This window comes from Ammospiza caudacuta, chromosome 5 (assembly GCF_027887145.1).
Source record: "Ammospiza caudacuta isolate bAmmCau1 chromosome 5, bAmmCau1.pri, whole genome shotgun sequence".
Classification (NCBI taxonomy): domain Eukaryota; kingdom Metazoa; phylum Chordata; class Aves; order Passeriformes; family Passerellidae; genus Ammospiza; species Ammospiza caudacuta.
The window spans coordinates 55,355,734-55,383,188 of NC_080597.1; the positions used below are offsets into that span (position 1 = coordinate 55,355,734).

The 27,455-nt window shown below is 38.8% G+C and overlaps 1 protein-coding gene across 5 annotated transcripts in view; it reads left to right on the plus strand.

Moving 5' to 3' along the window:
- CPED1 (cadherin like and PC-esterase domain containing 1) overlaps nucleotides 1–27,455 on the plus strand; it is a 158,377-nt gene that overhangs the window by 36,405 nt on the left and 94,517 nt on the right. For 4 of the 5 annotated variants that reach the window (XM_058804615.1, XM_058804614.1, XM_058804617.1 and 1 more), the window contains 4 exons: nucleotides 8,122–8,228; nucleotides 10,095–10,170; nucleotides 21,279–21,435; nucleotides 22,962–23,127. In XM_058804615.1, the coding sequence (XP_058660598.1) occupies nucleotides 8,122–8,228; nucleotides 10,095–10,170; nucleotides 21,279–21,435; nucleotides 22,962–23,127 (506 nt within the window). Of the gene's footprint in view, nucleotides 1–8,121; nucleotides 8,229–10,094; nucleotides 10,171–19,553; nucleotides 19,586–21,278; nucleotides 21,436–22,961; nucleotides 23,128–27,455 lie in introns of those variants that run through there. The other variant, XM_058804618.1, reaches the window with a different exon arrangement.

Below are 27,455 nucleotides of genomic sequence, written 5' to 3' on the forward strand. Positions count from 1 at the left end.
TCTTTTCTAGATAGACTGAGAACCATCTAATGCACCTGCCTTGCAATACTGCAGTATTCTTCTCCCTATGTCAGACTAATGTAATTTTTGAATGCACTTTTATTTCCAGTATTCTGCCTATTCTGTGGTTGCACAGAAAAGTATATGGATATAGTTTAATAGTACTGCAATTTAATTTTTTTTTTGCTACCTTTGGTTGTCTTACTGACAGTTATCTGCAAATTGAAAACCCAACTTTAAAACGTTTGCTGCAGGTCTGAAATTTCTTTTTTTGTTGTCTGCTATAGTATGGTAATTTACTGATTGAAGAAAGGATTGTTAATCTATTGCATAGATTTTGATGTTAATGGAGAAAGGATTGTCCTGTCTGTTCTTCATTCTTTTACTTATGCCTGCAATAGATTTCTTCTGCTTCTTTTAGAGAAAGTCATCTACCTTGTATGATCAATTGTTCCAGTAAGGAAGATGGTAACTCTTTAACTTGGTAGCTAGCTCTAAGGCAGTTTTAGAGTTTGAGACCAGGTGGAGAAACTAAAATATCTTTACACGTTCGAGAGTATTTTTGATAGAAACAGGTAGCTCTTGGCTTGTAAGGCTAATTTTTTTACTTTTGAAATTTGCCTTTAATTGACAAGGAAAGCAGGCTTGAAACTAGTCTCTGATATAAATAAACAGTAATAAAATAATTATTTCAGGCAAGAGTGGAAGCATTATGCCTCTCCATTTGCAGTTAGACCCAATATCCCTCCACAGCACTTGCAGAATAGATACAGGATAGTCAAGCATTACTCTGTTTTTATGAGAGGCACTGCAAACAACTTCAAATGCCTATTTCTCTGCCCGAATTCTGAACTCAGATGTGACTGTGCATTAATTCTTGAGCACAGGGCAATGTTTTGTGCTAAGCTGTTCAGGGATAGATGAGCTGTCCTTGAAATTAAACTGATTCCATTTGGTTCACACCAGCCTCTCCTCTACAAAAAATGCTTCCCTTGACACTTCAAACCCTCTTAGTTAGGGAGTGGTTGAGCCAAAAAAAAATCCTGATCATCCTCAAGGGGAGTGAGTAGTGACTGTCCTCAGGATTCCTTCAGCCTTTTCCCTGGCAGCCACACAGCAACTGCACAAACTATTTTGTGAATGAATTGACTGTGTCCAACCATCTCAGCATCAATCAAAGCGTAGAGTATTTTTTTACATTTAAAGTACTTGACTGCAATTAATGTGACAATAGATTTTAGCCTAATTTGTCCAGCTAAGCTGGTGGTTATGGGGCTGTGTGTTATGGCACAGTAAAGTCAGTCTGAACACACTCTGAAACAGTGAAAGATTTGCATATGGGCAGGTGAATAGCTGCTTTCCAGAACAGTTCAGAATAATATGAGAAACATCACTATCTTGTCCTGTGCTATCACTCATGTGGAGTGATTGTTTCTTCATTGTTGTCATAGTGATTCCATATTGGTAATAGCTCATGACCCTCGAGGGCCACACCAAAATAGAAATTAAAATGCTTCCAATAACTACTGCTTTTAGGAGAAAATTCCCAAACACCTAGGTGTGAGACATTCCTGTAGGGAAAGTGTTACAAATGAAGTAGAGATATCAAAAACTTGCAATAGGACATGTCATTAAGAAAGAAAAACTATTCAGTCAAACAAGTGGCATTTTGATATTTGCACAACAAGACAGCCAATCTGCTGTAACCAGAAATAGGCTTCAAAGGATATTTGCCCCTGGAGTGCTATCTGTGAAGCTCAGATCATCAGAGGTGTAGAATTCCCACATCCCCATACCCTGTCACACAGCCTGCCTGATGCTGCTGCTTGCTGAGAGGCTGAAGAGCATAAAATTCAGCCTAGAGTCCAGAGGCAGTCAGTGAGGCAGAAGTTCTGTCTTTGAGACATCTGTTTGTGCTTCCACTTCAAACTCCTGGCTAGCAAACTATTTGCTCTCATAAATTGACTACATAGCAGGGTTGAAGTCCAACACATTCCTCTGTCCAGTTTGAAGTAGGATTCGTGCACAAACACTACTTCCATAAAAACGTGCTTCCTCACCCCACTTGGTACAATCTGTGCTCCCTCCATTACCATTCAGGAGCAGAGGAGGTTGACTTTTATTTTCCCATGTATACTGTGAGGACTCATGACTCATGAAGCTAAAACTTGCATTAATCTAAAACATATTTATTTTTTTTTACAGATCAGGATTACCACATGCTTTAAGTAGAACTGAATACAGTTGAATTCATCAATATGTAAACAATAACCTTTCCTGAAAATCTTCTCTTTACATCCATGCAGCTCAGAGGTGTCTGAAAATATATTTCAACTAGAGCTGACACGAATTTCTCTTAAAAATGGATCCTGTAGGAATCTCAGGATCTTCCTTAGCAGAAGTTCTATAGCCTCCCTAGAGTAAGGTATTCCAGTACTTGATACATGTGCTTAGAAACTGTTCTTTATGTACCCTTTCCTGAAAATTAAAATTCTTACTTTGTATCCTGTGTCCACTGATTAAAGAGAAAACTGACTTTGGATGGGTAAAAATTTGCTCAGTGGTGGTGTGGTTTAACCCCAGCCATCAGCAAAGCACCACCCAGCTCCTTGCTCATCTCCCTCTGGAGGGATGAGGGAGAGAATCAGAAGGGTAAAAGTGAGAAAACTCATGAATTGAGATAGACAGTTTAATAGGGAATGCAGAAGCTGTGTCTGCAAGCAAAGCAAAGCAAGGAATTAATTCACCAGTTCCTGTGAGCAGACAGGTGTTCAGCTGTACCAGGACAGGAGCTTTGTAATGGATGGAACCAAGCGGGTCAGTTGGGCAGACAAATGCCACCACTCTGAATGGATGTGTCTTCCCCCACTCCCTGCTCCCTTCTTCCTTCTTCTCCCAGCTTTTGTTGTTGAGCACAGCGTCATATGGAATGGAGGATCCTTTTGGCCAGTTGGGGTCGGCTGTCCTGGCTGTGGCCTCTTCCAGCCTCCCTGCCGCAGGTCAGCGTGAGGCACCAAGAAGGCACTGACACTCAGTTCAAACAGTGGTGTGTTGTAAACTGGTTTACAAATCAAAAAATGATCACTGTATGAGTTGCTAGACAAAGGACTGACTCCAGCCAAGTCAGCCCCTGTAGGAGGTCTTCCACAATCTATCTTCTTTTTCTAACCCTCTACTGAAACCGAGGAACAGTGTTACTGGAAAGATATGACTGACACAAAATGAAGCAGAAGGATTAACCCCTGATCATTATCACTGTAATCCTCATAAACAGGATTGGTTACAATTGTTGATATCTGCAGGGCTATTATTTATTCTGTGGGGAATTGGCATGGAATAAATTAAAACTGAAATTTTAAGGGAGTGGATTCAACTCAATCAGCATCAATAAATACTTGCCAACAGCTGAAAAGTTATTTATATTTGCTTTGTTGGTTGTTTTGGTTTTTTCCTTTGGCAACAATATTGTATTGTTAGTTCATATGCAGTTTATAAATTTGGTCCTTCTCTCTGCAGTAGTGCTCTATGGCAAATTGTACCTCTTGATTTGATTTCATCTTATGAACTATGGCACTTTTAACTTGTTTTGAATTTGCTTGGGTTGAATTTGGACCAATTATCAGAATTATTTTGAATTCTGACTGTGCTTTACAAAGTCCTTATGCTTCTTTCCATCTTGGTATCACTTGCTATTTATAAATGCACTTATTATTCCATTATGCAATTTGTTACTGAAAATTTTGATCATAACTGAATGTACAGTGGAGTACCTTTTGAGGTTCTGCTTCAAGAAGGATCCACTTTGATAGAGGGTTAGACTTCATTTTTTCAAATAGCTGTGCAATCACCTCAGAGGTATGTTATGTGGAAGCAATGGCTAAAGACTTAGTAAAGTCAAATTGTTTCATTGCTAATATTTGCTTTGTTCACTAAATCGGTTACTCTGATTTCTGATACTTCTCTGTCAGAAGAAAGGAGACTACTTTTATGTAATATGCTCTTGACAAATGCTGGCTGTTTCTTGTTGTCTTCTTTTCTTCTAGTGCTCATAAACTGATTAATTTCAAGGTAGTGGTGTGAGCAAATGCAAAATTGCAAATTCACTTGAGATTAAAATAAAAACAAATACAAGTGGCTTTTTTTTCTTTTTTATTTCCCAGAATATATGAAATACAGCAAGATAAACATGAAAGATGAAAATTTTATTTGATTTTCCAAGTTTTTTCATTTCAAATCTCAGGATGGAAGCCTTAATACTGCAAAATTAAATTTCAGCCTATAGTAATAATATTAAGTTATTAATTTGATTAAATTAAATAATATACACCTGAGAGATTAAAATTACAGAGTTCTATGCATCCAACAGTTTTCCTGCAAAATTTAGGCTCCAATGCCATAGCTCATGGGGGAATGTGATCATTTCAAAACCTGGAATAAAATCACTTTACTTGAGAAATCACCTTCAGAAATCCTTGAAATTTATCTGAAACCCCTACAGTTCTCATTTGGTTTCTGTTAACTTTGGTCTAATATATCAGAATACAAAAACTCTCTGCAGAATATTATACAGAAAAAGCTAAATGTTTTTATTGGTGTCTGCATTGCTATTTCCTCTGCTGCTAAAAAGCATGTTTGCTTTTCTCCCTAGACTATTATCTTTTAAATTATTTTTCCACATTAGCTGTTTCAATTATTTCAAATGACAAATCAGTGTCAAAGCCAATGAAAACAGTGCTATCTCATTGAAAATTTGAATTTGTATTTAGCATCACAATTCAGTTGGAAGTTATTGCTCTCTGAATTGAATAGCATGTTCTTTGACTCATTCAGAATAAAAGGTGATCACATCAGATTTCAATCAAATTATGCTGCACTTCTACTAATAGAAGTAGAAACTTGGGTTGATATTCTTAAGTAAACATGAGATACACATTGCAGGTACAAAACTTTTTGAGATGGGACCGGATGAGGGCTACAAAGACTGCAGGAGAGGAGAGGCTAAGAGCTGGCAAAAGAAAGGTGAATAAAAGCTTCATGCTGCCAAGATGTGTCCATCTAAAGCTCACTTTGCCTGCATAGTTAGATATAATTCTGCAGATGAGCATTCCTTGTGTATGCAAGGCCTTAATTAACAGGCTGAACTAAACTATCTTGATTTGAAAAGATATTCAAAGAGCAGATGAACATGCAATTGCATATTCTCATCGTTACCGCTCTTTTACTTGTCCAAGTGCAAAATAATGCAAGGAGTAGAGAGTATCTCCATGAGGTGTGATTTCATGTTATCTAACTGATCTACAGCTCCTGTGTGCTGAGCTCCGGTTTTCTGGATAAAGCAAACAGGATTTCCATAACTAGAGACAAAGTTCATTCTGTGGGAAAAGCTTCATGCAAATTGCTAGTAATTAAATTTTTCAGATATGAAGCATTGTTTTTAACCTTCCCCCTCAAATGTCCTGTAGAAGCCTGCTTCTGGTCTGAAGTCTGAAGGAAAGCAGCAAAACTGTGTACATTGAAAATGGAATATTATTGACTTTACTAAAGCTTCTTAATAAAATCTCTAGAAACATTTTGAAACACGAGTCCTTCCATGCAGATGGTGTTTTTTATTAATGCCGCTTTTGTTCTTTGTCCTTTATTGTAGAATGTTTTAGCTCACATGTATCTAGCTTTAATTTATTTAACAGTAAATTCTGTGAAAGGGATCTTTGCTCCTTTGCATGGCCCATGTGATGTTGTTGGAATACGAATCATAGTAGCATTTTTTTTTCCTGAGATATGGTTCTTCTATTATTAAATGTGGAGAAGAAGACAGACTGTTGGTTTCCTGATCATAGATGTTCATTTTCCACAAAAGGTTAAGCTCTGTAAGGAGTGACATGGGCAAATTTGAGGCAAGATGGATTCCTAGAGGAGCCTGTTCGAGAACTAAATAGCTGTTGTAACCAATGACTCTTGTTCTTGTTTTCCAATAATGTTTTTTTCAGGTATAGATTATGAGGAATATACCAATACATTTAAGTAGGAGTCACACTGCTCTGTCACTCTGAATCTGAGAGACAGCACTAGGTGTACACTGTTTTTCTAATAGGAAGTCTCCTGACTTCTATAAATAGACATGTTTCAGTTCTGATTGTTCTGTACTGAAATAACTGGCTCGAGTTTTAATGACTCTGAATAGAAAGCACAAGTAATGGCAGGCATTCAAGCTCTCCTGAACTATTTTACTTCCTGGGCACTGGCTCAGAAGCACACCAGATCTGAGGGTACATTTTCCTTTTCTTCTCTTAGGTGCCTTCATATTGATCACTCTGATGTATCCTAAAGGCAAATACACAGTTTTGCATATCCTCTGGAGTCAGGGATCAAGTTCTTCCCAGGGCAGGATGTGTCATAATAAACAAGGGAAGGAAATGAACTGCTTCTGAGAAATGGAGTTCCCTCCAGCTCTCTTCCAATTTGCACAAACTAGGCATTGTGATTTATGTGTAATTATAATGATTTATTCAAAGGTGTTTACTAGTCAGAGGCATAACATCTTGCTTATCTGATAATTACATAGCTGGTGAGGTCATTGAGTAGATTGTTAGTGCTGCCAAACTTTTGCACTAAAGTGAGGTATTTGCTTGTACATTTCTTTAATGTTTTGTTTGTTTGCTATCTGTGACATTTTTATCTACCTGCAGGGTTTTTTTGTTGTTTCTTTCCCAAAGAAGCATGTAGTGAATCTGTCTTGCCTAAATTTCATATACCCTAATTACTTTTATGCCATAATACTGGTTCTCATAATGTGAAATTGAAGGACTTGTTACAGTAATAAATGCAGTGTAACTGAAAATTGATCTCTTCAGCTTTGTCACACTGCTTATAAACATAAAAAAGTGATAGTTACTTTCATAGTCCTGGATCCATTCTACACAATCAGTTCATTACTGTACTTAACATAAATTGAGTGTTAAATCTCCTTAAGTGGAATTTTTACCTTGCTTGACATTTGTAATCATGATTGGGATAGGAAAAAAATACATTCTGGAGAAAGAAACAAAGGAAATAAATAAAATAAATACCTCTGCGGGCCATCTGTGGGACAAAATTAAGGGGGTAATCTAATAAAATTAAGAAGGTATCACAGATGGATAGCACAAAATGGAATAAAATACATGTAATCTTCCCAACTCTGGGGAAAAGAGCCAACCAGTCCCTGAAATAGCTATTTTCCAGAGAGCTTTGTGACCTGATTCTGTACCCTTGGATGCTGTACTGCTTTTCTGACTGCCCTTTCTGTTTGTAAGTTTGTTATTACTGATTATCTTCCTGTCAATGAAGTAATTTACCCTTTACTGAACATATTCATGGTGTCCTCAACAGATGTAATAATTCGTTTGTGAGCTGCCACCACCTCTAACTGGTCCAGATAACAAAGGCTGTATACAGAAGAAAACAAATGACCATGTGACCAAGGTTATTTGAAGCAACAGTGGCATTTCCACACCATATCACATGCTGAGATATGAGCAAGTTCAAGGCCTGTTTGTATCTTCGGGTCAGCTTTGCCCCAGGAAGGAAGCATCACATTAGCTCGGAAGCTTGCAGTCTAATTCCCACTTGTACACCAGTTCTAGCTCTGGCAGCCTGGTGTTTAATATCTAGGAATCCACTGCACCAAAATTCCTGCTGCTTGCAATGGCATGAAGAGTAATACTTCCTGTGAAATTTACTTGCCATTAAAGAAACCCCTCAGAAGCTCGCATTGCATGTACTGGATACATGTTATAAGCATGCGTGTTGAGGAGTTCAGAAAAAAAAAAAAAGAACAACTTAAAGCAGCATCATGTTACCAAACTTTTTAATTTCTGAATGTTAAACAGGTCAAGCAGCAGGATTTGGACATCAGTAGGCAGATATATCAGGGAATGCCCACTGTGAAATATCTAAATATAATTCCAAATCTTGAACTGTGGTAGCAGATATGTCTTTTATCCTTCTGCCACCTGTAGCTGCTCATGTAATTAGCTCTCCAATAGTTTGCTGTTCTTCAGAATATCACTCTAAGTATTTTTTATGCAAATAAGAATTGCATGATATCTTCTTTCTCAAAGTGCTTATTTTCTTTCTGGATAGGTGGTATGAACCCTTGGGATCTTTTCATCTGCTTATCTTCCAGAAAAAATGGTGGCACTGGCTGCTTTCAAACAGAAGATTTGCATAATCTAGAGCTTTTCCAGAAGGTATGAGATTATTATGTTATCCTTTGTGGGAATGTAAGGACAGGATAGCCCAGATTTTCAGCCCTCACTCATAAAAAGAAAAGTATCAAATGTTTATTTTATACTGCAGCAACATGTTTTAGCAAAAATGAAGTTTTTTCATGTTTTCTATTTACTGAGAAATACTTGTCAGGTACCAACATTGCATTCTTTATACCATACCCAGTTATCAAAAGCAATTTCTCATTTGAACATAGTATGGTAGTTTGTTGTAAGTATTTCAGTATAAATACTGAAAATTGTTACAACTCAGTGTCAAGTTTTCCTTTTCTCTTCTTTAGCTTGAACTTTTGCATTCTTGGCCACCCTCAACCTGCATGTCTGGCTGCAAAAGTATCTACAAGGGAAATTATTTAAGCAATTTTCCCTATTGGAAAAGAGAATTTAGAAATGGTGAGAAACAATTAGAAAATGCATGCAATATTTCAGGATGAGAGTATAGACAGAAGATAGAGATGGATTAATTTAGGCTTCATATCTTATATCACCACTGAGTTTCACCTAATGTAATTCCTCCTTTGTAAACATAATTTAGGCACTTCTCCAAAGAGTGACAGTGCTCCTACAATTGATAATGTGTAATCTGGACCAAGGCCTTCAAGGGAGTTCTTTGCTCTGGCATTGCAACCTTCTTCCTCATGGTCCAAAGCAACAGTAGAACCAATTATAGTGGTATTTTCAGGATTGCTTTTTGGTTTTTTCTCACTTGTGCATGTTGTCGGCACAGTTTAGGTTACTTAGATATGTAATTTCTAGTAAATACCTGACCTGTTGATAAAAATACATGAGTGATGTAAACTGAATTCTTTGATAAAATGTAACCAAGCTACAGATCCAGTTTGACTCATATTTTAAGTAAAAAATACTTAAAATAATAATAATGGCAAGACTCTAAATTATTGACTCCAGCTTGAGGGTCTGAGAGAAATGGAGCTGCTTTTAAAAGGTGCCTCTGATGATAAAAAAATCCTCTGATGTCCACAAAGTCAGAGATTTGAGCGTGTACACTGGGGTTCCCTGGGACAGGATACATATCAAAGTGTCTGCAAAGTGAATTTTTTATGGCAGTTATAGTTTGCTAGAAATATACACGCTTTGAATATACTCAGATAATAAAGCACCCCAGGCTTCTGCAAACTGCTTTTTTCTCATTCTGCCTATATTACCATATCTGAGCCTCGAATGCTGTGCAATATAATAATCCTGACAGCATGCTGCAATGTCCAGATGTGTCACATATGAATAACTGAGACACAAGGTGATCAAAGGAATTGTCCAAGTTCTCTCAGGAAGTCTGCAGCAGAGCAGGGACTTAAACCAGATGGCCCATTCCTCTGGAAAACTTTAAATATTGAACTAAGATTGCTTGCTGCTGGCATGTCCGTGCCAAAGTGCAGCACTGTGTTTTGCTGCAGAGCCTGCCTGTGATGGAGCTACATTAGCTCACTACTGATCCCAAGCACAGCAATTCCAGAGGCACAGGGTGTTTCCAGGCAGGGAGAGACTGTGGTTGGTAACTGCACAGAACAGAGAAGCTGCAGAGACTGAAAAGGGGACAGGGAAGGGTCAACACTCAGCAGCCAGAGGCAGAGAGATAGGCCTAAAATTTTGCATTGCTATCAACACGGAGGAAGAGTCCACACCTTAACTTCATTATTCTGACATTGCAGGGAGGGCAAAGTCATCAGTTCCTCTTGACACTGATGGGAGTTTTGCACATGAGGTGTCTCTGATAAATTAAACACAAACCCATTGAAGGCATTTTCCATTGAAGAAAAAAGAACACTTTTTGAATTAAATCATTAAAGCTTCTCTTCTTATATACAGGTAAACCTACTTCCAGAAATCCAGCATTTTCTTTGCAGAAAAGAGGGATTATGCCAGATAGCAGAAGCCTTTTCAGGTAATCTTATTTCTTCAAATATGTTTATGTGATGATGATCTTTTAATAGTTGTCATAGGAAGTTTTTGAAATGAGACTGTCAACTTACAATTCTATTTTACTTTTAGTCATGAATACATAGAGGGAAAAAATAAAAGACTGATAATCCATTTTAAACACACTAAAATATAGATTACAATTATACAGTATCTTTCCAGGTAAAGACATTGCATTTTTCAGCTGTTGCATATTGCAGAAATAATTTGGCTATAAGTGTCTTATTTTTGGACTGGTTTGTGTTAATATAGCATACTGGTATTTACACTTCTGTGCCCTGGGTTTGGTGTAATATGTTTGTTCAGCTTTACAAAAATATTGTGGCATGGAGAAGGAGAAGGAGTCAGAGCTTGGTTCCTCTCCAGACATAATTTACTGATAAAAAGCCTTTATTGTGTATTAAGATCATCAAACAGAAATGTTTAAAGGTTATGGGCAAATTTCCAAAGAATTCTAATTTACCATGGGTAAAATCTATGTTTGAATAGAAACTGGAAAAAAACCCCAAACCTGTTGTGTACTGTATTAGGTCTACTTAAACTTCCTTATCTTTTCCCCTTTTTTATATATATGCTAAATTTAACACAGAAGGAAAGGATTCATTGCATCTCATTTAGCCATTTAGAAGTATGTATCTTCTGAAAGCAGTATTCTAGTCTTGCATTTAAGTCAGTGGAGAGAGAGATACCTACAAATGCTACTTCTTTTTATCTTAAATTATGTATTTAAAATAGGAGTGTTAAATTAGTCTTTGTAGATATTTCCTCCCCAATTATGTCTCACCACTGCCTAGAGAAATTGGTAGGCCCTGCTCATGTTGTAACAGATTGCCTTCAAAAACATTGGTTCACCCTGCTGCTTGAGGAAAGGCCAATTGCAGTGTTTTTATGATTTTACTACCACAAAACCACAAACAAAAGAGGTACTTACTACACACAGAGCTTTCTCTTTAAAATATGTGCATTTTCACTGCTGCCCATACACATGGTACAAGCCACTTTGTATGTGACCCTTTTATTAAGCCATTCAGTGTTTTCTCCTGTACTGGAGTTTACGTGGCAAGCTTTTGGTAGCGGGGGGTGCACAGGAGTGGCTTTTGTGAGAAACTGACAGAAGCTTCCCTGAAGTCCAGCAGAGCCAATGCCAGTCAGCTTCAAGATGGATTTGGTGCTGGCCAAGGCCAAGCCCATTAACAATGGTGGTAGCACCTCTGGGATAACATATTTAAGAAGGGAAATAAAACAATTGTACAACAGCTCCTGGCAGGAATGTGAATTTAAACTGTGGTACACACTCTCTCTATAGACCACACCTTGGTTTCAAACCATGAATTAGTCCCATTCAGTATCACTGGATGTAACCTGTAATTTAGAATGAGTGGAACTCATCCAGAAAAGGTGAAATTATAATCAGAAGGGTAAAGAATTTGATTTCAGGTTCAGTGGACAAAAAAGCATAAGTTAGAGCAAACAAGTCCAGAGGTGAGACTTCAGAGACTCCCCCTTCCATTCATCTGATAAGGCCAGCTCTTTCCACTTTCTTTTGCTTGCATTCTCCAACAGATCTCTCTTTCCAACAACAGCGGAGTTGCAAATTAGCAGGATTTTTTTGATCCTCAATTTAAAAATTATTCACAGAACGAACAATTCTCATCAGTATTTCCTCCACAGAAGAGTTTGTTCCTTTCAAATCAGTTATATACTTTCACTCCTGTGTGTTTGAGTCAACAGCGTTTCTCTGCAATTCCTGTTACAGAGGATCGGTTGGTTTGTTATTACTGTCATTTAGTCAGTCTTCGAGGAGCCAAACAATTTCCTGTAAAAGTTAAAACACAAAGAATTATGTTCTCTAATTAAAGACATAGTAAGCTGTAAAAAGAAACATCAGGCAGCAAGGCTGAGAAAATGGTATACTGGATTTACTGTGGCTATGACAGTGTTTATGTTGATAAGCAGTGGTAAAGTGGTTTGGGTTTTTTTGATGTTATTTTATTTGTTGTTGTGCAACTCTTAAACTTCTAGGCTTTGTATTTAAGACAGCATGCCCATTCTCATACCCCTGTTGTATAGGAAAGAAAATGATTTATACAAAATACCAGGCCAGTACTTGTTTCTTTGCTCTTTCTCTTTAATGGAAAGTGTTCTTCTCAGTCTGACATTTCATTTTGCTTCTACTACCTCTGTGGGGTGGGGGGAAATAATGCATATACCAATGATGACTGCTTTTTTGGGAAAGAAGCTGGGAAGAGAGAAAAGTTACGAAAATCAGTCTGGAAAAAAAGTAGAAGAGAAAAAAGGTTAAAAAATACATGGTGTGTGTGGATAAATTGGATTACCATTGAAGACAGGGTTGCTGGAAGATGGGCATGTGGATTTGTGGCAGCGGATTTGTGATGAGACATTAGAAGAGTAACAAATCTTAGAATTCAACATGGAAGAGTCCTTGCTGCTGTCTGAGAGGATTGTTTGAACTTCTGCTTTTGCAGGGCAATTGGCCCAGTTTTTACTCAAGTGCCTGATGTCTGCTCACTATATGGGACTTAGGCCTTGAGAAGGTTCTGGTATAACTAATGCAGAACCAAGGAAGGCTCCTGGCATTTACTGCTCAGGTCAGCAAAAGTTGAAGTAGCTGTAGGGATCTGGAATTAAATCTTAGTGCAAATGACCCAGACCTGGAAGCTCTCTGAGGTTGGAGAATGACTGTCAAACAGATTTCAGGTATTCATACCTGGTAATCCAATGTATGTGGCTTTAGAACTGGGCTTGGCTGCCTCCTGGAACTACTCCCAGCCAACAGATGGAGAGGACTAAAGTCCACAATGTGAGCAGAATTGCCCAGATTCAGTATAGAACACAGGGAAGGCATCCTGATGCATGCACAACAAATACTATATTTGACAGGTTTTGCCTTGGAAAGTAGTGGAACTACTTATAGCGTTGCCTCCCTAATTTCCCCATTCCCTAAGGAATCCACACTAGTCTGTCTTTCCATGTAAGCGTTTCTCTCATTTCATCACTTCCAGTGCCCAGCCCGTGCCATGCATAGCTTCTCTACCTGTGCAAATCACTGATCCTTTTTTAAAGTAATACTTCTGTCATATGCCTTCCTTCTGTGTTTCTGTTTATTAGTGTCCCTAGTGCAGAGACTTTATGAGTGTCTGCCAGCCTTGTGTGCTCCCATGTTCTCTTTCTGGGCTGGCCACCAGCATTAACCACACAGAAGCTCTTGGGATAGGCATGAGCCTAATGAAATTGTATGGGAGGGAGAGCCAAGATAGTCCAGCTGTGTGACACATCCCACTCTGTGATGTGTTTATGGTCTGGTGCTAACCCTGTGCTTTCTTCTCCAGCTGCCTATCCCCAGTGCCCTTGGGTTACTCTGGAGTCCACAAGAAAGGTTATGATCCAGGGGTAGGAAGCAAACTCAGTGAAGGCACCTGTGGAAGAGAGAAGTTATAGATCAAATTTATTTTCTGTTGTAACAATACAACATCTCTGAGACAGGAACTTGACTTTTTTATAGGGGGATGCATTTCTTTTGGCCCTTACAAATACTTGCACACCAGTTTTGATCAGGTTTGTGCCTATTACCTTTCTGCTACTGAAGTTAATAAGAGCCTCAAGAGTGGCCAATAAAACCAGCACCTGATTTTTTCCAGTTAATTAGATTATAAACTATGTGGGGCAGGAATTTCATTGGTTTTACAGCAGTGTCAAATCTCAGCTACATAAGAACAGGAACATAACAGCAAATATTAGTAGTTTGAAAAGAAGTAAAGCAGCTAAGTTAAGTTAATTACTTGGCCTATATTCTTCTATAATCTATCCTGTCACCAGTACAGAATTGTGACTCTAATCATGCAACACTCAGCCACCATTTTCACTGAGTTGCTTTTTCCAAAGTTTTATAGCTTATCTGTGTAATTAAGTTCTAGTATGAAGGGTGCACACAGAAGAAGCAGCCCTTCTGAAAAATACTGGAAAAAAGCCCCCCGCCTCTAACTTTAACTCTTAGGATGCTTTAGGAATGAAGACACAAACACTATACTTAATACTGTAAATACTGTTTTTCATGCACCTGCCAAAACAGAGAGGCCAAAAACATGATAAGTGATTAATCTAAACTGAAGCTGAAGTATTTGCTGATGTTTCTAAAAGGAAAAAACAAACAGCATTTGTCAAAGTTTGACACTGGCACAAGGCCAAATGCCCCCATGAAAATACACTTTCTCTGGTGTCTGCTGTGAGATTTTGACCAGGAACAAACAAAGCAGGCTCTCACTTGAAAAAAAGAAAAGTTTATTAACTAAACTACAAAAACAATTACTAAACTACGCACAAAAGAAAAAGAAAAAAAAAAGACAAGGAAGATGAAAACCTCACAAAAACACTCTCCTCCTCCTCCCCCCTAAATTCCCAATACATCTTCCAAAATCACCAGTTCTGGGTCCAGCACCACCCTTTAGAATGCTCAACTTTCAGTTCCTCAAGAGGAGAGGGAGTCCTTCCACGTGTCGTGGTGGCCTCTTCCGTCCTTGTTCCGGTGCTCTCACCACCCAACAGGAACCAGGGCTGCTTCCAGGGTTGTCTTTTTAAGGATGCTTTGTCCAGTTCCAGAAAAGCACAGTATCTCACCTTTGGGACATCTGTCCCCCCCATATTTTATATACCCCCTGGGGCCGAGGGGTACCCACACTGAATCTTCTTTGGCTCTGGGACATTTCTCCCCCTGGACTCAGTCTCTGTATCACACGGAAACATGGCTCCGTCCATGGCTACACAAAAGAGTCCAGCATAAAATGCCACTCCATCTTCTCCATTCTTTCAACATCTCTCACTCTCTCTCTCTCTGGTCCAGACCTTCATCACTCGTCTAGGAAGGGTTAATGTTCTGTAAGGTTTTCATTGTCCAAGAAGGGTTAAAAACTCCTCCAAGCGGCTGAACTCCTGGCTGCACCCACCCCTGCCCCATCTCCTCAGCTGGGCTGCCTGCTGCCAGCACATGTTTACCAAATTTCAAGGTAACGGCCACAAACCCAGGCTGCACTCTCTCTCTCTCTGTCTGTCTCCAAGGGGGGGAACAGGCTGCCCATTGCTTCCCGGCATTTCTGTACTTCTTCCTTCCACCCTTGTGGGGGCAGGCCTACCTCTCCCAGGCCGGGCCGCATGGCTTTTCCCCTGCCCCCGCCCAGGCAGCAACTGGGCCGGGGGAGAGACCCAACTCCTTCCTGCCGGAAATCCAAAGAGCAACTGCCAGGGGGAGAGCCCTGCTTTTACCCTGTGTGCTCAGAGGTGGATCCAATGCCCAGTGGTTGGGCCAGATGGCAATATTCAAATCTGAGCACTCATTGGCCCCATCCACAGCATCCCAGAAATCCTGTTTCCGGGTCAAACCATGACAGCATTGTACAAATGTAGCACTGTTATAATTTTATCTTTTTAATTTTGAAACTTCACAATGAATTTCAGTGCATTTCAACCCACAGCTTAAATTAATTTACCTCTAGATCTGTTTTACTACAAAATTGTTTTGTTTTTAATACTAAACCTATTTAGGATAGTTTAAACTTCCAGAAATGACAAATAGTTTGACATTTCTCCATCTTTAATATACAGAGTGTGTTGCTTTGAGATCAAGTATATTACAGGGGATGGGATCACTGCATTTTTTAATGTGAAAAGCTCTTAAGGGCAGCTGAATCAGTAGTCAGCAGTAGGCAGGATATTGGACTTGCATCAATGTTGACATCACAAATAAAGCTCAAAATGCATATCAAGACTATCACATATTAAGTTTCAAGCAAGAAACCAAATTCCAGTGAACTCAATTCGGATTTTTCCAGGACTTTACTGGGGACCAGGATTGCCCCTAGTGTTTCTAGTTTCCTTCAAATATTCATCATCTACTTTGAGTTTCCCAGCCACACTTTTCTAAATGCATAGGTCATAAAACTGAGTGCTAAAGGTTCTCTTTCTTTCTTTAGAAACCTCGGGGCATAATGTGTAAGCCATAGTAAATTACTAGCCTTTGTTTCAATCTTTTAATCCAAAAATCAAATGGGTAGCAGGAGGCAATTGAATGGAATAATCTGCTTTCTGTGACAAGTCTCAAGGCATGTAGTGGCAGTAGTTCAAGTGAAATCATCTATACTCCAAAATGAACACTGAAAAATTGAAAAAAATTCATTTTCAATGCTCATTGCTTTCACAGTTATGCAGCTTAGAGTGGGTTGCTGTACCTGCTTGAGCCAAAGGTTACTAGGCTTTATTTTGATCAAAATTCCTTGTCCTGGAGAACTCAGAAGTCTGCCTAAAAATCTGTGAAAGCTTTTTAGGCATCTCCTGACATGGAGCAATCTTTTCAGCTGTTAAACACACCTTTTCTACCTACAGAGACTGGAAAATTGCCCAGCTGTAAATTCTAGAAGAGGACCAGTTGTAGCAATACAAGTTGCCTGGTCTGTATCACAGATAAGCTGTTTGTGCTCCAGCAGCCCATACTAATAAGGAAATTGGATGATCCTAGAACAGAATGCAATGTGGAGTTCTTCTGGCTCACTGAGGTGCCCTGTTGGAATGCAAACCTGCAAGGCTGACAGAGAGGACCTGTTATCAGTAGTTCCTGAATATTATACTGTAGAAACTGCTGGCAAATGTCATGAGGTGCCTTTTTTTTTTTCATGTCAGAGAATTGAGGCTCCTGCTAGAAAGAGACTACCACTATGAAAATCTAGGATGACATCCATAAGGCAGATGGAAAGGCTGCTGTACAGTTTCAGGCATCAATGTACTCTAAGATTCTACAGCAATGCTTTTCCTGATAAAAAGAAAAGCAATTTGTACTTGCAAGTACAAATGTGCTGAGTTTATAATTTCATTTTATGGAAGATATCAACAATGTGCTGGGCTCAGAAAAAAGCACAGCACTTCAGTTGCATTTCATTCCATCTCTAGCTTTGTGGTTCATTAAACAACCAGAAGCTCCCAGGGTGACTTAATTGTTCCTGCAATGTTTGTAACAGATCTGACAGTTGATGGGCACTTGAGAAACAAAATGACCTTTTTCTCACAGACAATAGTCTTAATTATTCCTTGCTCCATGTTTGAAGTGCATAAAAATAGTCTATTTGATCTTGTACAAAGTAAGAAATTAATTTTAAAACCCACATCATAACCTTCCTTGTAACATCAAAGGATACTATAGAAGGAAAGATAAAGAAGAAGATATGCTCTCATTCATCTTCTGTTTCCTTTTCTTTCAATCAATCATTACTTAGTTCAACCAGTAGAGTATTCTCCTGCTGAATTCCTTGCCTTTGCAGATCACCAGATGTTTGTGTTAACCTAAGTGTTTCAGGTTTACATTTTACATTTGCAACCAGTCCAGGTGGCTGCAGCCTGGCTTTGCTCCAGGAATTCTTAATTTGTCCAAATGTACTTCTAGCTATTGGTAAACGTTTTGCTCAGCCACACGTTGTAATTCTTAAATCAGCTATTCTTTATTGTGTATGTGTTGAATCTCTTGTTACACTTCAGAACTCTGAGCCAAAGACAAGTAAATAACTTGTGAGCCAGAGGTGGGGGAGAAGGAGCAAGAAGTCATGGCTGTGTAAAAAACTTGAAAGGCCTCATTAGATGTCAGTGAGGCTGCTGCTTTAGGTGTCAGTTGTCACTGTCAGCTGATCTGTTTGACTGTTGTACCTTGAGAGATTGCAGTTGACAGAATAGTGTCTGCCACCAGTGTGTGTGACAAAGAGCCGCTCCATTTTTTTGATCTAGAGGTGTTGACTTGCTTTGGTGGATTTTATGCCTCCTCTTTGCATGTACCATGCAGCTGTTCTTATACCTCAGGTCTGTGTTTTACCTGCTGCTGTGGTTATTGTGTGAATTCAGGTGAGAACATGAAGTGGCCTCCTTACTCATCAGCATGGCCTCATGTTGAACAGCCTAGGAAGAGGTAAAGTGGTGTTGTTGGTATTTTCAGTGGTACCATTCCAGAGATGTCAGCATCAGAAACCTTCTTCAAGCCAGAATTTCAAGGAAATTAAGTTCTGTTTTTTTTCAAAGTGAAAGCAGGTCATAGATCCAGCCATAGGTCCTTACTTTACACTGGAGCATCAAAAATGTCAGCAGCAAAAAGTACTTGTGGCAAAGCCTGTAGTTGCCCTCAGGAAAACAGCACTTTGTGTAACATTTCCATTCCTGCATAGCCACTGTAAAAAGAAAAATTATCTTCTTTTGTTTTTTTTCTTTGCTCTTTAGACTCCACTACAAAAATTATTGTTTACAAATTACAAATAATGAGATTTGGATTTTTGAAATAGGGGATGTAGTCTGGACATGGTATTAGGATGCTGGGACTCTTTCTAACTTGATTTTCCAAGGTGCCTGACACCTCAACCACTGAGCCTGCTTCACCTGTTTCATTATAAAATGTTGATGTTGTTTACTGACTTCAAGAGGACTGCTTAATTAACAACAGCTTGTAGAGTGATTTCAAGATGGAAAAACATGGCAATTACTGCAAACAGTAAAGGCACTGCAGGCTAATTTTCATTGATGATAAAGTTGATTAACAAATACACAGCTCTAATAAACACTGTTACTGCTTTTGAGTGCAGGAGCAGGTGAAGAGTTGCCATGAGAACTGATGCAGCTGAGTGTGCTCAGTTCAGCACTACTGATGTCTCTATTATTATGGTAATTGTGTTCATTGATCACGAGGAGTAGATTTACCAAAGTGAGGGACTGTCACTCCCTCTTGACTCTGCCTGATGGTGGAAGTGCTCTGAGGCATCTCAAAGGAGTGAGCACCTGGTGACAGTCTCACCTCTTAGAGCCCCCGTGTGATGGGCTGTCTCCCAGGGGAATGCCAACACAAAACCAATAAAGGGATGTAAGGCACCATACAAACATGCTCTGTAAAAGAGGCATTATTTATGAGCATTGCCCTTTTTTAGTTTTCAATGCTAATCATCAGCACTCTGAAGTTTGTTTAACCTTCTCTTTCTTAAGACATGGCAGCTGATTTTTTTTGTTTGTTTGTGGGTTTTTTATTGTTTTGGTTTTTTGTTGTTGTTGGTTTTGTTTGTTTGGGGTTTTTTTGGGGGGGAGTCTGGTTGGGGTTTATTTGGTTTTTTATTTTTCTTAAGTTGAGGCATTTTGCAATGCCTTAGGGCAATGCTAAGGATCTTCTACCCTGTAGCTTGAGACTTTGAGAAAAGTTTTGTTTTTCATCTCTCCCTACACACTTGTTTTAATTTGGTATATCCAGCTCCAGGAAATGGTCTGCTGCATTGTAACAAATGAATTAATGTCAAACTAATCTTTTTTCTTTCCCTGAAACAGCTAAAACTCTAATTTAAGAGGGATGAATACAGGTACAGAAACCTCATCTCATTATTTACAATCTCTGTCTTGTAAGTTGTTACTTGTTGTTTTAGCAACACAATTAGAAACATGTTTTTAAAAGGAAAAAACACTTGTCATTGAGTTATGACCTGTACAGCCCTTCTCTGCCATGTTGTTATTTTCAGTAAAATGTTTACTTTCTTTTAAATGGCTGAAGTGATGCTTAGGAATAGTTACGTGGAACCATTGCTAATTACCATGGTGAAATGCGTCTATCTACAGGGTAGAAATTGCCATACTAAAATGCCCTTTTGTCTTTACATCAAGTCAGATATGGAAAAAAATACAACTTGATTTTGCAGTTCTGGTTCCTATACATATTCAGAAATAAGTCTGCTAAATAAATTACTTAATGAGAGTTTACTGTCTTCCTCCTGTAGTCCCTACACAGTCAAGTAGGCAGAGCAGTCTGCTTTTGTCACTGTGCATCAAAAACCAGGTAGTCACTTGCAAAGTTCCAATCAGTTGTAATGCATAACACAACAGAAAGATGTCAGTGTGGATATCATTTGAGCATGATGTGCTTTATTAAATAACTGCCTGGTTTTGATTATTTTTTAATCCTGCTGAATGGTGCATGTAAGGCAGAGGACCAGATTAATTCTAGATCTCAGTTGAGACTGGAAGGTTGAGCTGAGCTGATCTGATGAACAGCCAATAAATACAGACAATCACATTTTAATAGGAAAATGAGTAGATGAATAGTTTTTTTCTTTAAATGTCTATTTACAGCTCATCACCAGGAACGCAGCTTCAGGTTTATTTTTCATTTCATGTACCAAGGTTGAGAGTGCATGCTTTAGAAAAGAAGCTCTACAAATACATTCATACCATAGCACAATGCAGTATGTCAATAAAAAGAAAAGCAATAAGGTTTGGGAATAATTTGAACAGCTTGATTTTTCCTGACCATTACTTAAGAACTTGAAATGTGAGGTGTGTTAGAATTAATAAATACTACCCTACATGAAATAATGGCACAACAGAAGGGCTTTGTGCCTTTTTATCAAGCACAATAAAAGCAGAAAATACATGCCACCCTTTGACTGATCTCACATCACAATATTTTGATTACTATTAATAGTCACATGCCTCAATAAGCCTGAGAACTGTGGTACATCAGTCCTGCTCCCACTGTGTTTGGTGGCAGAACTAAGACTCCCATAGGTTTCAGTACCTGCAAATTGTAGCCTTAGTGGTGAACACAGAAACAAGGATGTGAGCTTATTTACTGATCTATGTTATTACAGTAGCCAAGTCCCTTGGTCCTTATTCAAAGAGATTTCTTATCCCCATTAATTGTAATTAGTGCTCCATGAGGAAGCAACTTTTGCTATTCTATATTTGGAAATCAAGTGTTTCAGGTTTTTGTAAGAAGGAAAAAGGGGGTGCTTTTTGTATGCAGTATTGCTGCACTTGCCTCTGAAGTGGGAGTGGCAGCTAAGCCTTTCATGCTGCAGCTTGCAGCTGGAAGGGGGTGCTTGGTTGGGGTGAAGCAGATCCAAAAATATTTATTGTCTCAGCATTTGTTATTGTACATTTTCATCTGATGTTGGTAGCTTTTCTCTGTTGTGTTTTATAGTTTAATCCTTAGCAGCAGGAGACCACCTCTGATTTCAATGCTCTGCTGACTTCCTTCTCATCCCCCTGGTACTTTTTCAGACCTGCAGCTCCCACTTGTGACCCCAGACTGTTCTGGCCAGCCTGGACTGTCAAGGGCCAGCACCACACGAAATGTGTCCCAGGGCGGCACAGTCACTGAGCAGGCACGTGCCTCCCATCTGCAGCACTGGTGGAAGCAGAGCATGAGCACAAAGCTGTAAGTTAATGATGACCCACCCTCAGAAACTGCCAGTGCTTCAGCATGAAGTTATTTGGGAGTCAAGGACACAGAATGCAGCAAAAGAGGAGACCACAGCAGATGGAGCACTTGGATGTATTGCATCTCATACTTGCAGAATGTTTCTTTCTGTATTCTGCACTTGGATGTATTGCATCTCATACTTGCAGAATATTTCTTTCTGTATTAGCCAAGTTTGCACATGTTTTGGGTATAAACATCTGAGTCTTGAGGCATTGAAACACCTCGACAAATAAATACAGACCCAGAGACACCCCTGAACCTTTAGGTCTCATGGTGGCTGAGCTTTTTCCTGCTCCAATCCCTGCTTTGCCCCTACCACAGACACAGTCCTTTGCACAGAGATCCCCCCTTAAGGTGAAGAACCAAGAAGTATTTGATAATTTGTCTGTTATCAAGTGCTGTTTCCTACATCACACTATTTCACAAATTTTATGTTCTGAGGATCTGCTATTCTGCAGAGGGGAGAAAAATTTCTCTTTAAGATAGATGTTATTAGACTTACTTAACAGATAACAAAGTTGAGGTCTGGAAAGGCCACATATTGCCAAAAATTACACAGAAATGGAAGAAGAGCCCCTTGTCTTTTACCAGTAATCAGTCGTGGAGACCCATAATTTCTATAGTCATCTTCCCATTGAATTTTCTATGAGGTAAATTGATGCTCAGAGATTTTAACAGACAGATTAATAATGTGAATATGCACATTGTGAATATGCACAAGTGTAGCTCAGATTTCCCCAAGTAATGAGCTTTTAAATGACAGGGTTTTTTTCTTGGGTTTGCTTTTTTTCTATTCTTTTTCTATGGCTGACTGTGTGCACTAAGGAAGCTGTAGGCCAGTTTTTAGAGAGCTGCATCACTTTTTAAACAAAGTTGCTTGCAGAATTCTTAGGTTTAAATGATTTGTTATAGGTTATTTCTAGGTATCCTAGTCTTTCATAATATTTGGAATGATTGTATATGGCTTTCATTAGGGGAAGTATGCAGCACCACATGTTTCTGTTCCTTTATTACAGAAGAAAGGGCTGACAATAGTGCAGTCTTTACCATAGGGTTTGGTGGGGATGTTCTTCTGAATTCACTACAAATCAGCATTAAATAGAGTACCTTCACTATGCATTTCTGTTATTTAACATGATTGGATTTCTTTAGTGTTTAATTTAATCTTGATTTAATAATTCACTCTGAATAGCCTGGATTTGTAATGCTTAATTATTCCCACAGTGCAGTTACCCATATGTATTCTCAAACATCACTCCCTCCAAATATAGTTGCTTCCCATGTTTGGAAACTAAGAGTTTCCAAAAACTCTTAGTTGTAAAGCTTTGTTCTAGCCTACTTGATTTAACCTACTGTATTGCATAACTTGGGGGAAAAAGGACTAATTTCCTATTTCCACTAATTTCACTATTTCATTATTTTCTTATAGCTCATTTACAGAAGAACTGTATTAATGATACATATTTTTTATTACTTCCCAGGAATCAAGTATCAACATCAGACCACAAGGATGTCATTAAAGCTCAGGACTTTTCTGTAATCATCAAAGCATATGTGCTTGTGACATCCTTAACACCTCTGCGGGCATTCATTCATTCAACCACCACTGTCTGGCATCCACCCAAGAAGAAGCATTTTACCATAAAGGTAAAACATTTAATTTCCTCAGTTTTCCATCTTTCAAGCAAAGTACATAGACAGAAAACTAGAGAATACTTTTCTTCTCTTTTATTCCTTCTTTATTAGCAGCCCACAGCCCACAGCCTACAGTGAATATTCTTCTAATGTGCAGTTTTCATTTCTCAGAACAAGAGGGGTTTGCTTCATGAAGCAGAAAAGCATTGCCCCATGCACAGGGGCCCTGGGATTTGCAGGTGTCCAAGCCCATTTTTATTGGTCACATTTGACAGCAGTTGCAAGGTCAGAGTTTTCTCTAAAGCACAGCAGTGTGGGTGCTGCCACGCAGTAGCAACTTTTGCTGGGATATTGACAGTGTTGTGAAAAGGGAAGTGTAATATTTAAAAGAGTTTGTTTAGATTTCATTTTTAGGTGCAGTAAAACAGACTAGAGGAGGGTCAGGGTACTTCTAAATAAGGGGAAGGAAGTATACAAGTATACCATGGATAGTGTGGTTCCCCCATGGTCTCAATTTTATGAAGAAGGATATTGCATATGCAACTTAGATTAATTCTGCACATCTCCAAGTGCATGGAGATACCCCTCTCACTCCACATCTTGCTTGCTCAGCAAATATGCCTTCGCATTCCTTTCTTCTTCTAGCAGGGACTGTGCTTGTAACACATAAGCTCTTTATGAAGAAGCTACAGTTGTGCTGCTGCTTCTTCCCTTTTGAAGAATTAAGGTCCAAATGTGGCAGTGATTTCTTGAGGTTGCACACATGAACTCCTGCAGCAGCTCTTAAAGGATGGGTGTGCTTTGGCCATGTAGCCTTCTTGGGGTAGGAGCAGGTCATGGTTTTGGATCACTCTGATATCACTGTGGTATCACTGTCAGGACTGCTGATGGTATCAGCCATTTGGTTCTACAATTTTAGCTCTTGCCAAGTGGAGTGACTAGTTTAAAGCTCATTATCTAATTCTAGTCATTGGAGAAACAGACACCTCTAGAGGACAAATCATCCCACTTAATTTAGACACCAGTTTTGGAATGAGTTTCCTTGTGAAAGTGTTTGCTTCCTTCTATGGGCTATGACATTCTTAGAGAACATGCCAAATTCTGGATTGCCAAAACTAGGTGAGTTGAATCAACTTCTCTCTTCCCCCCACTTAAGCTATGGAAGCCCATGGAGATATATTACTTTGGCATGTATTTTCCTCCATTTACATTTATGAAGAGTAATGGTCACTTGCTTTCAAACCCTGGTATTCAGTTTTGGTTTATTTTTATTAAAATAGCACAATATACAGCAGCACCACTGTTGCAGCTGAAGTAGAGACTACTTTAAAGGCTAGTAGTCATTAGTAATTGTTATATGGCTCTGGAAAACAATTCCCACTGAGGGAAGTCTGCTGAACAGAGTTCCAGCCACCATTTGCAGAGCACTTTGGCAGCTGAAGAAGCAATAAAGATGATAGATGGAAGTAGCAGTGCATCTACAGTGGTTCCAATCTGTTTACTGCTGTTGTGGCATTATGCCTTCCCATAGCTTCAGACAAACTCATCAAAATTGTGAAAAATACACAAAAGATAGGCACTTGTGAAAGAAAGCGCATTTGTAATGATGTGGACATTGAAATGCAAATTAACAAAATAATGGAAAATGGGGTGTGTAAGGCTGCCTCTCAGCACAGTGTGCCCTGTAAAGAACGTGGGGAGCTTCCAGAAGAGAGACACTGGGATTTCATAGAGTGGCTAGGAAACACTGCTGGAAAAATCATGTAGAGAGTCTGTGCTTGATGCAGAGTGAACAGGCAGGTCACCCACCAGAAAATACTTGGGAAAAGGCAAATTCAGCCATTGATATACTTTGTTAAGAGATTTTGTCAAGTTTCTCAAAAACTTCATTGAGCCCTTCATCACCTTCCAGTGTGACATACAATGTCAGCAGAGTCATCTCTCCCAAAGTAGCCAGTGGAGCGATGCATGCTTGTACCAGCCAAGGAGCCTGGTGCTGAAAGCTCCTAAGCTTCAAGTTTCTGCCAGCTCTATTGTATAGGATGGAAATTGCCACGTTTTGAAGCTTCAACCTGTCAATAGTCTACAAAGACAGAATCTCCAAGACTTGTTTTTCCACTGCTTGACAGAATACTCACTGGGTACTCAACACGCCTAGAGGGGAGACTGGTCTGGAAAAATTTGCCAGTGTTTTTCCACAACAGACTGAGTTTGTTTTGTTTAATTTTGTATTTTTTTTAATGCAGAGATGAGAATCATTTTGATTATCTGCATTCAGTAATGTTGTACCATAATTTAGAGATCTCCTCAGTGTCTATAGACCTCTGGTCAGGAAATATTTTCTCATGCCAGTATAATTACAACAGTTTTAATGAGAAATTCATCCACATTTGTGGTTAACTTAGTTATGCTGTCACAAATTCAGTATGTTAAAATTTGATCTCCCATGTACAACAATGCCTTATGGTTGCTAGGAGTTACTAGAATGTGGGATATATGAAAGAGATTTAAAAAAACCCTGGAGATGGGGTAGGTATATGATATCAATAATTGAGAGAAACTGTGTAAAGAAAAAACAGGAGTTTCATAAAAGAATACTGCATTCTCCACTGCCTTTTTGTTAGTAAACTATGGTAAATTATTTTTTGCAATGCATATTTGCTTTTTATAGTCATAGTGGCATGACTTCAGAATGATTTCTTGAATAAGCATTGGTCAAATGGCAGTTCAGGAAGAGTTCAAGTGTGTTTTGCTCACCAGCTGCCAGATTTTCTCTGGATTATACATATTTTAGTATTTCATTTCAGAAAGCAAAAGAAGGTAAATCCTGAGCTGGCATAAGGATTTTGTGTGCAGTCAAAGGGTAACAAAAGTGCAATTCCAAATTTGGGCCCAGCATGGGAAGATGCAAGAGATGCAGGGGAGAGAATGGCTTTCTGTCACACTGATGTTTAGATATGAGGCTTGTGTAATAGCCCAATTTCTTTGAGGAGGACTGGAAACTGCTTATTTAGACTATCTCTTTGTTGAAAAATTATTAATAAAATAGAAGCTTTGTATTTTGCATATTGTACCAATTAAAGGAAGAGTCTCTGTCAATGTATTCAATAATTGCTTTTGTATTAATTGACCTTATGTATGTTCATTAAGAAGAATGCTGACCCCTAATAATTATTTCTTTTGTAGAAGCCAGTGTGCAAATCCATAATTTATGATCAATTATTTCAAGGCTTAACACAGTGAGAACTTCTTCCTTTGCCCTGCCATTAACCTTTCCTCATCTGATCCAGTGCTTTATGAAGGGATGCACTTTTTTAGACAGAGGTACCACATCCTGCATCATCAGGGGAGGCTCTTCTGTGCTGTCAGCAACTTCCCGTGGCCCCTGCTATGGCTCATCGTCCTTTTGCTCATCCAAAATAGACAGGTGCCTGTGGACTTGAGTTCCTTGACTGGTGTTCTTGCATAACCCTTGATGTGCTCAGATGAAACTCTGTTCTTAAGTAATTTTCTAGTTGTGAAGTGCAGTAAGTATAATTTATTAAAGCAGTTTGCTGTTTAGTCTGCTGTGGTGTGAATTACTGCAACTGAAACTCTCTTTGTGTATTAAGCATTTGGAAACTTGAGTAAGGAAATATTTTTTTCTACTTAGCATACATGCAAATAAAACTGGACCCTCATCTTTACAGGAAATCCATCTCTTAATATGACGTGGCAGTCTGGCTTAGAGCCGAGCATGGTGGAAATTAAGTTACAGTATTGCCCTCAAGTGCCCAACTTTGGTACTACTTGAAGTAGCACCCACACATTTTTAACGTGAGATAGAATGCAAACATATATACAGGTAAAGAGCAAGATGCTTGAAAACAGCAGAAAGGCTTGGTATTTTTTTTTCCTTTATTTTACTTTTTTGTGGGGTTTTTTTTTTTTTTGTGGTTTTTTTTTTTTAATTTTTTTTTTTAATTTAATATCACTTCCTTGTCACTTACAGGAGCAAACACAAAAGAAAAATTACCATTAATTCTTAATCAATTAGATTGCATGTTTACTTGGGACTAAAATTAAATTCACTTATTATGCTCTGTAGAATGCTGTGGTGCTCTTCTTCCTGGGAGACTGGACATAATATAATGCCATCTCTGTTTTCTTTCCTCATGGTATCTATAATTTCTCTTTTCACTCATGTAAGAATGGAAGTCAGTCTGGACTGGGGAGATCAAAGACATGCTTAGTCTGACACTCCATTTGTGGCAGTCAAGAGAGCATCATGAATCTCTGTAGCAGGACAAACATAAAGTGGTAGTGCTCCCTAGGCAGACTATATTTATTTCTGGTAACCT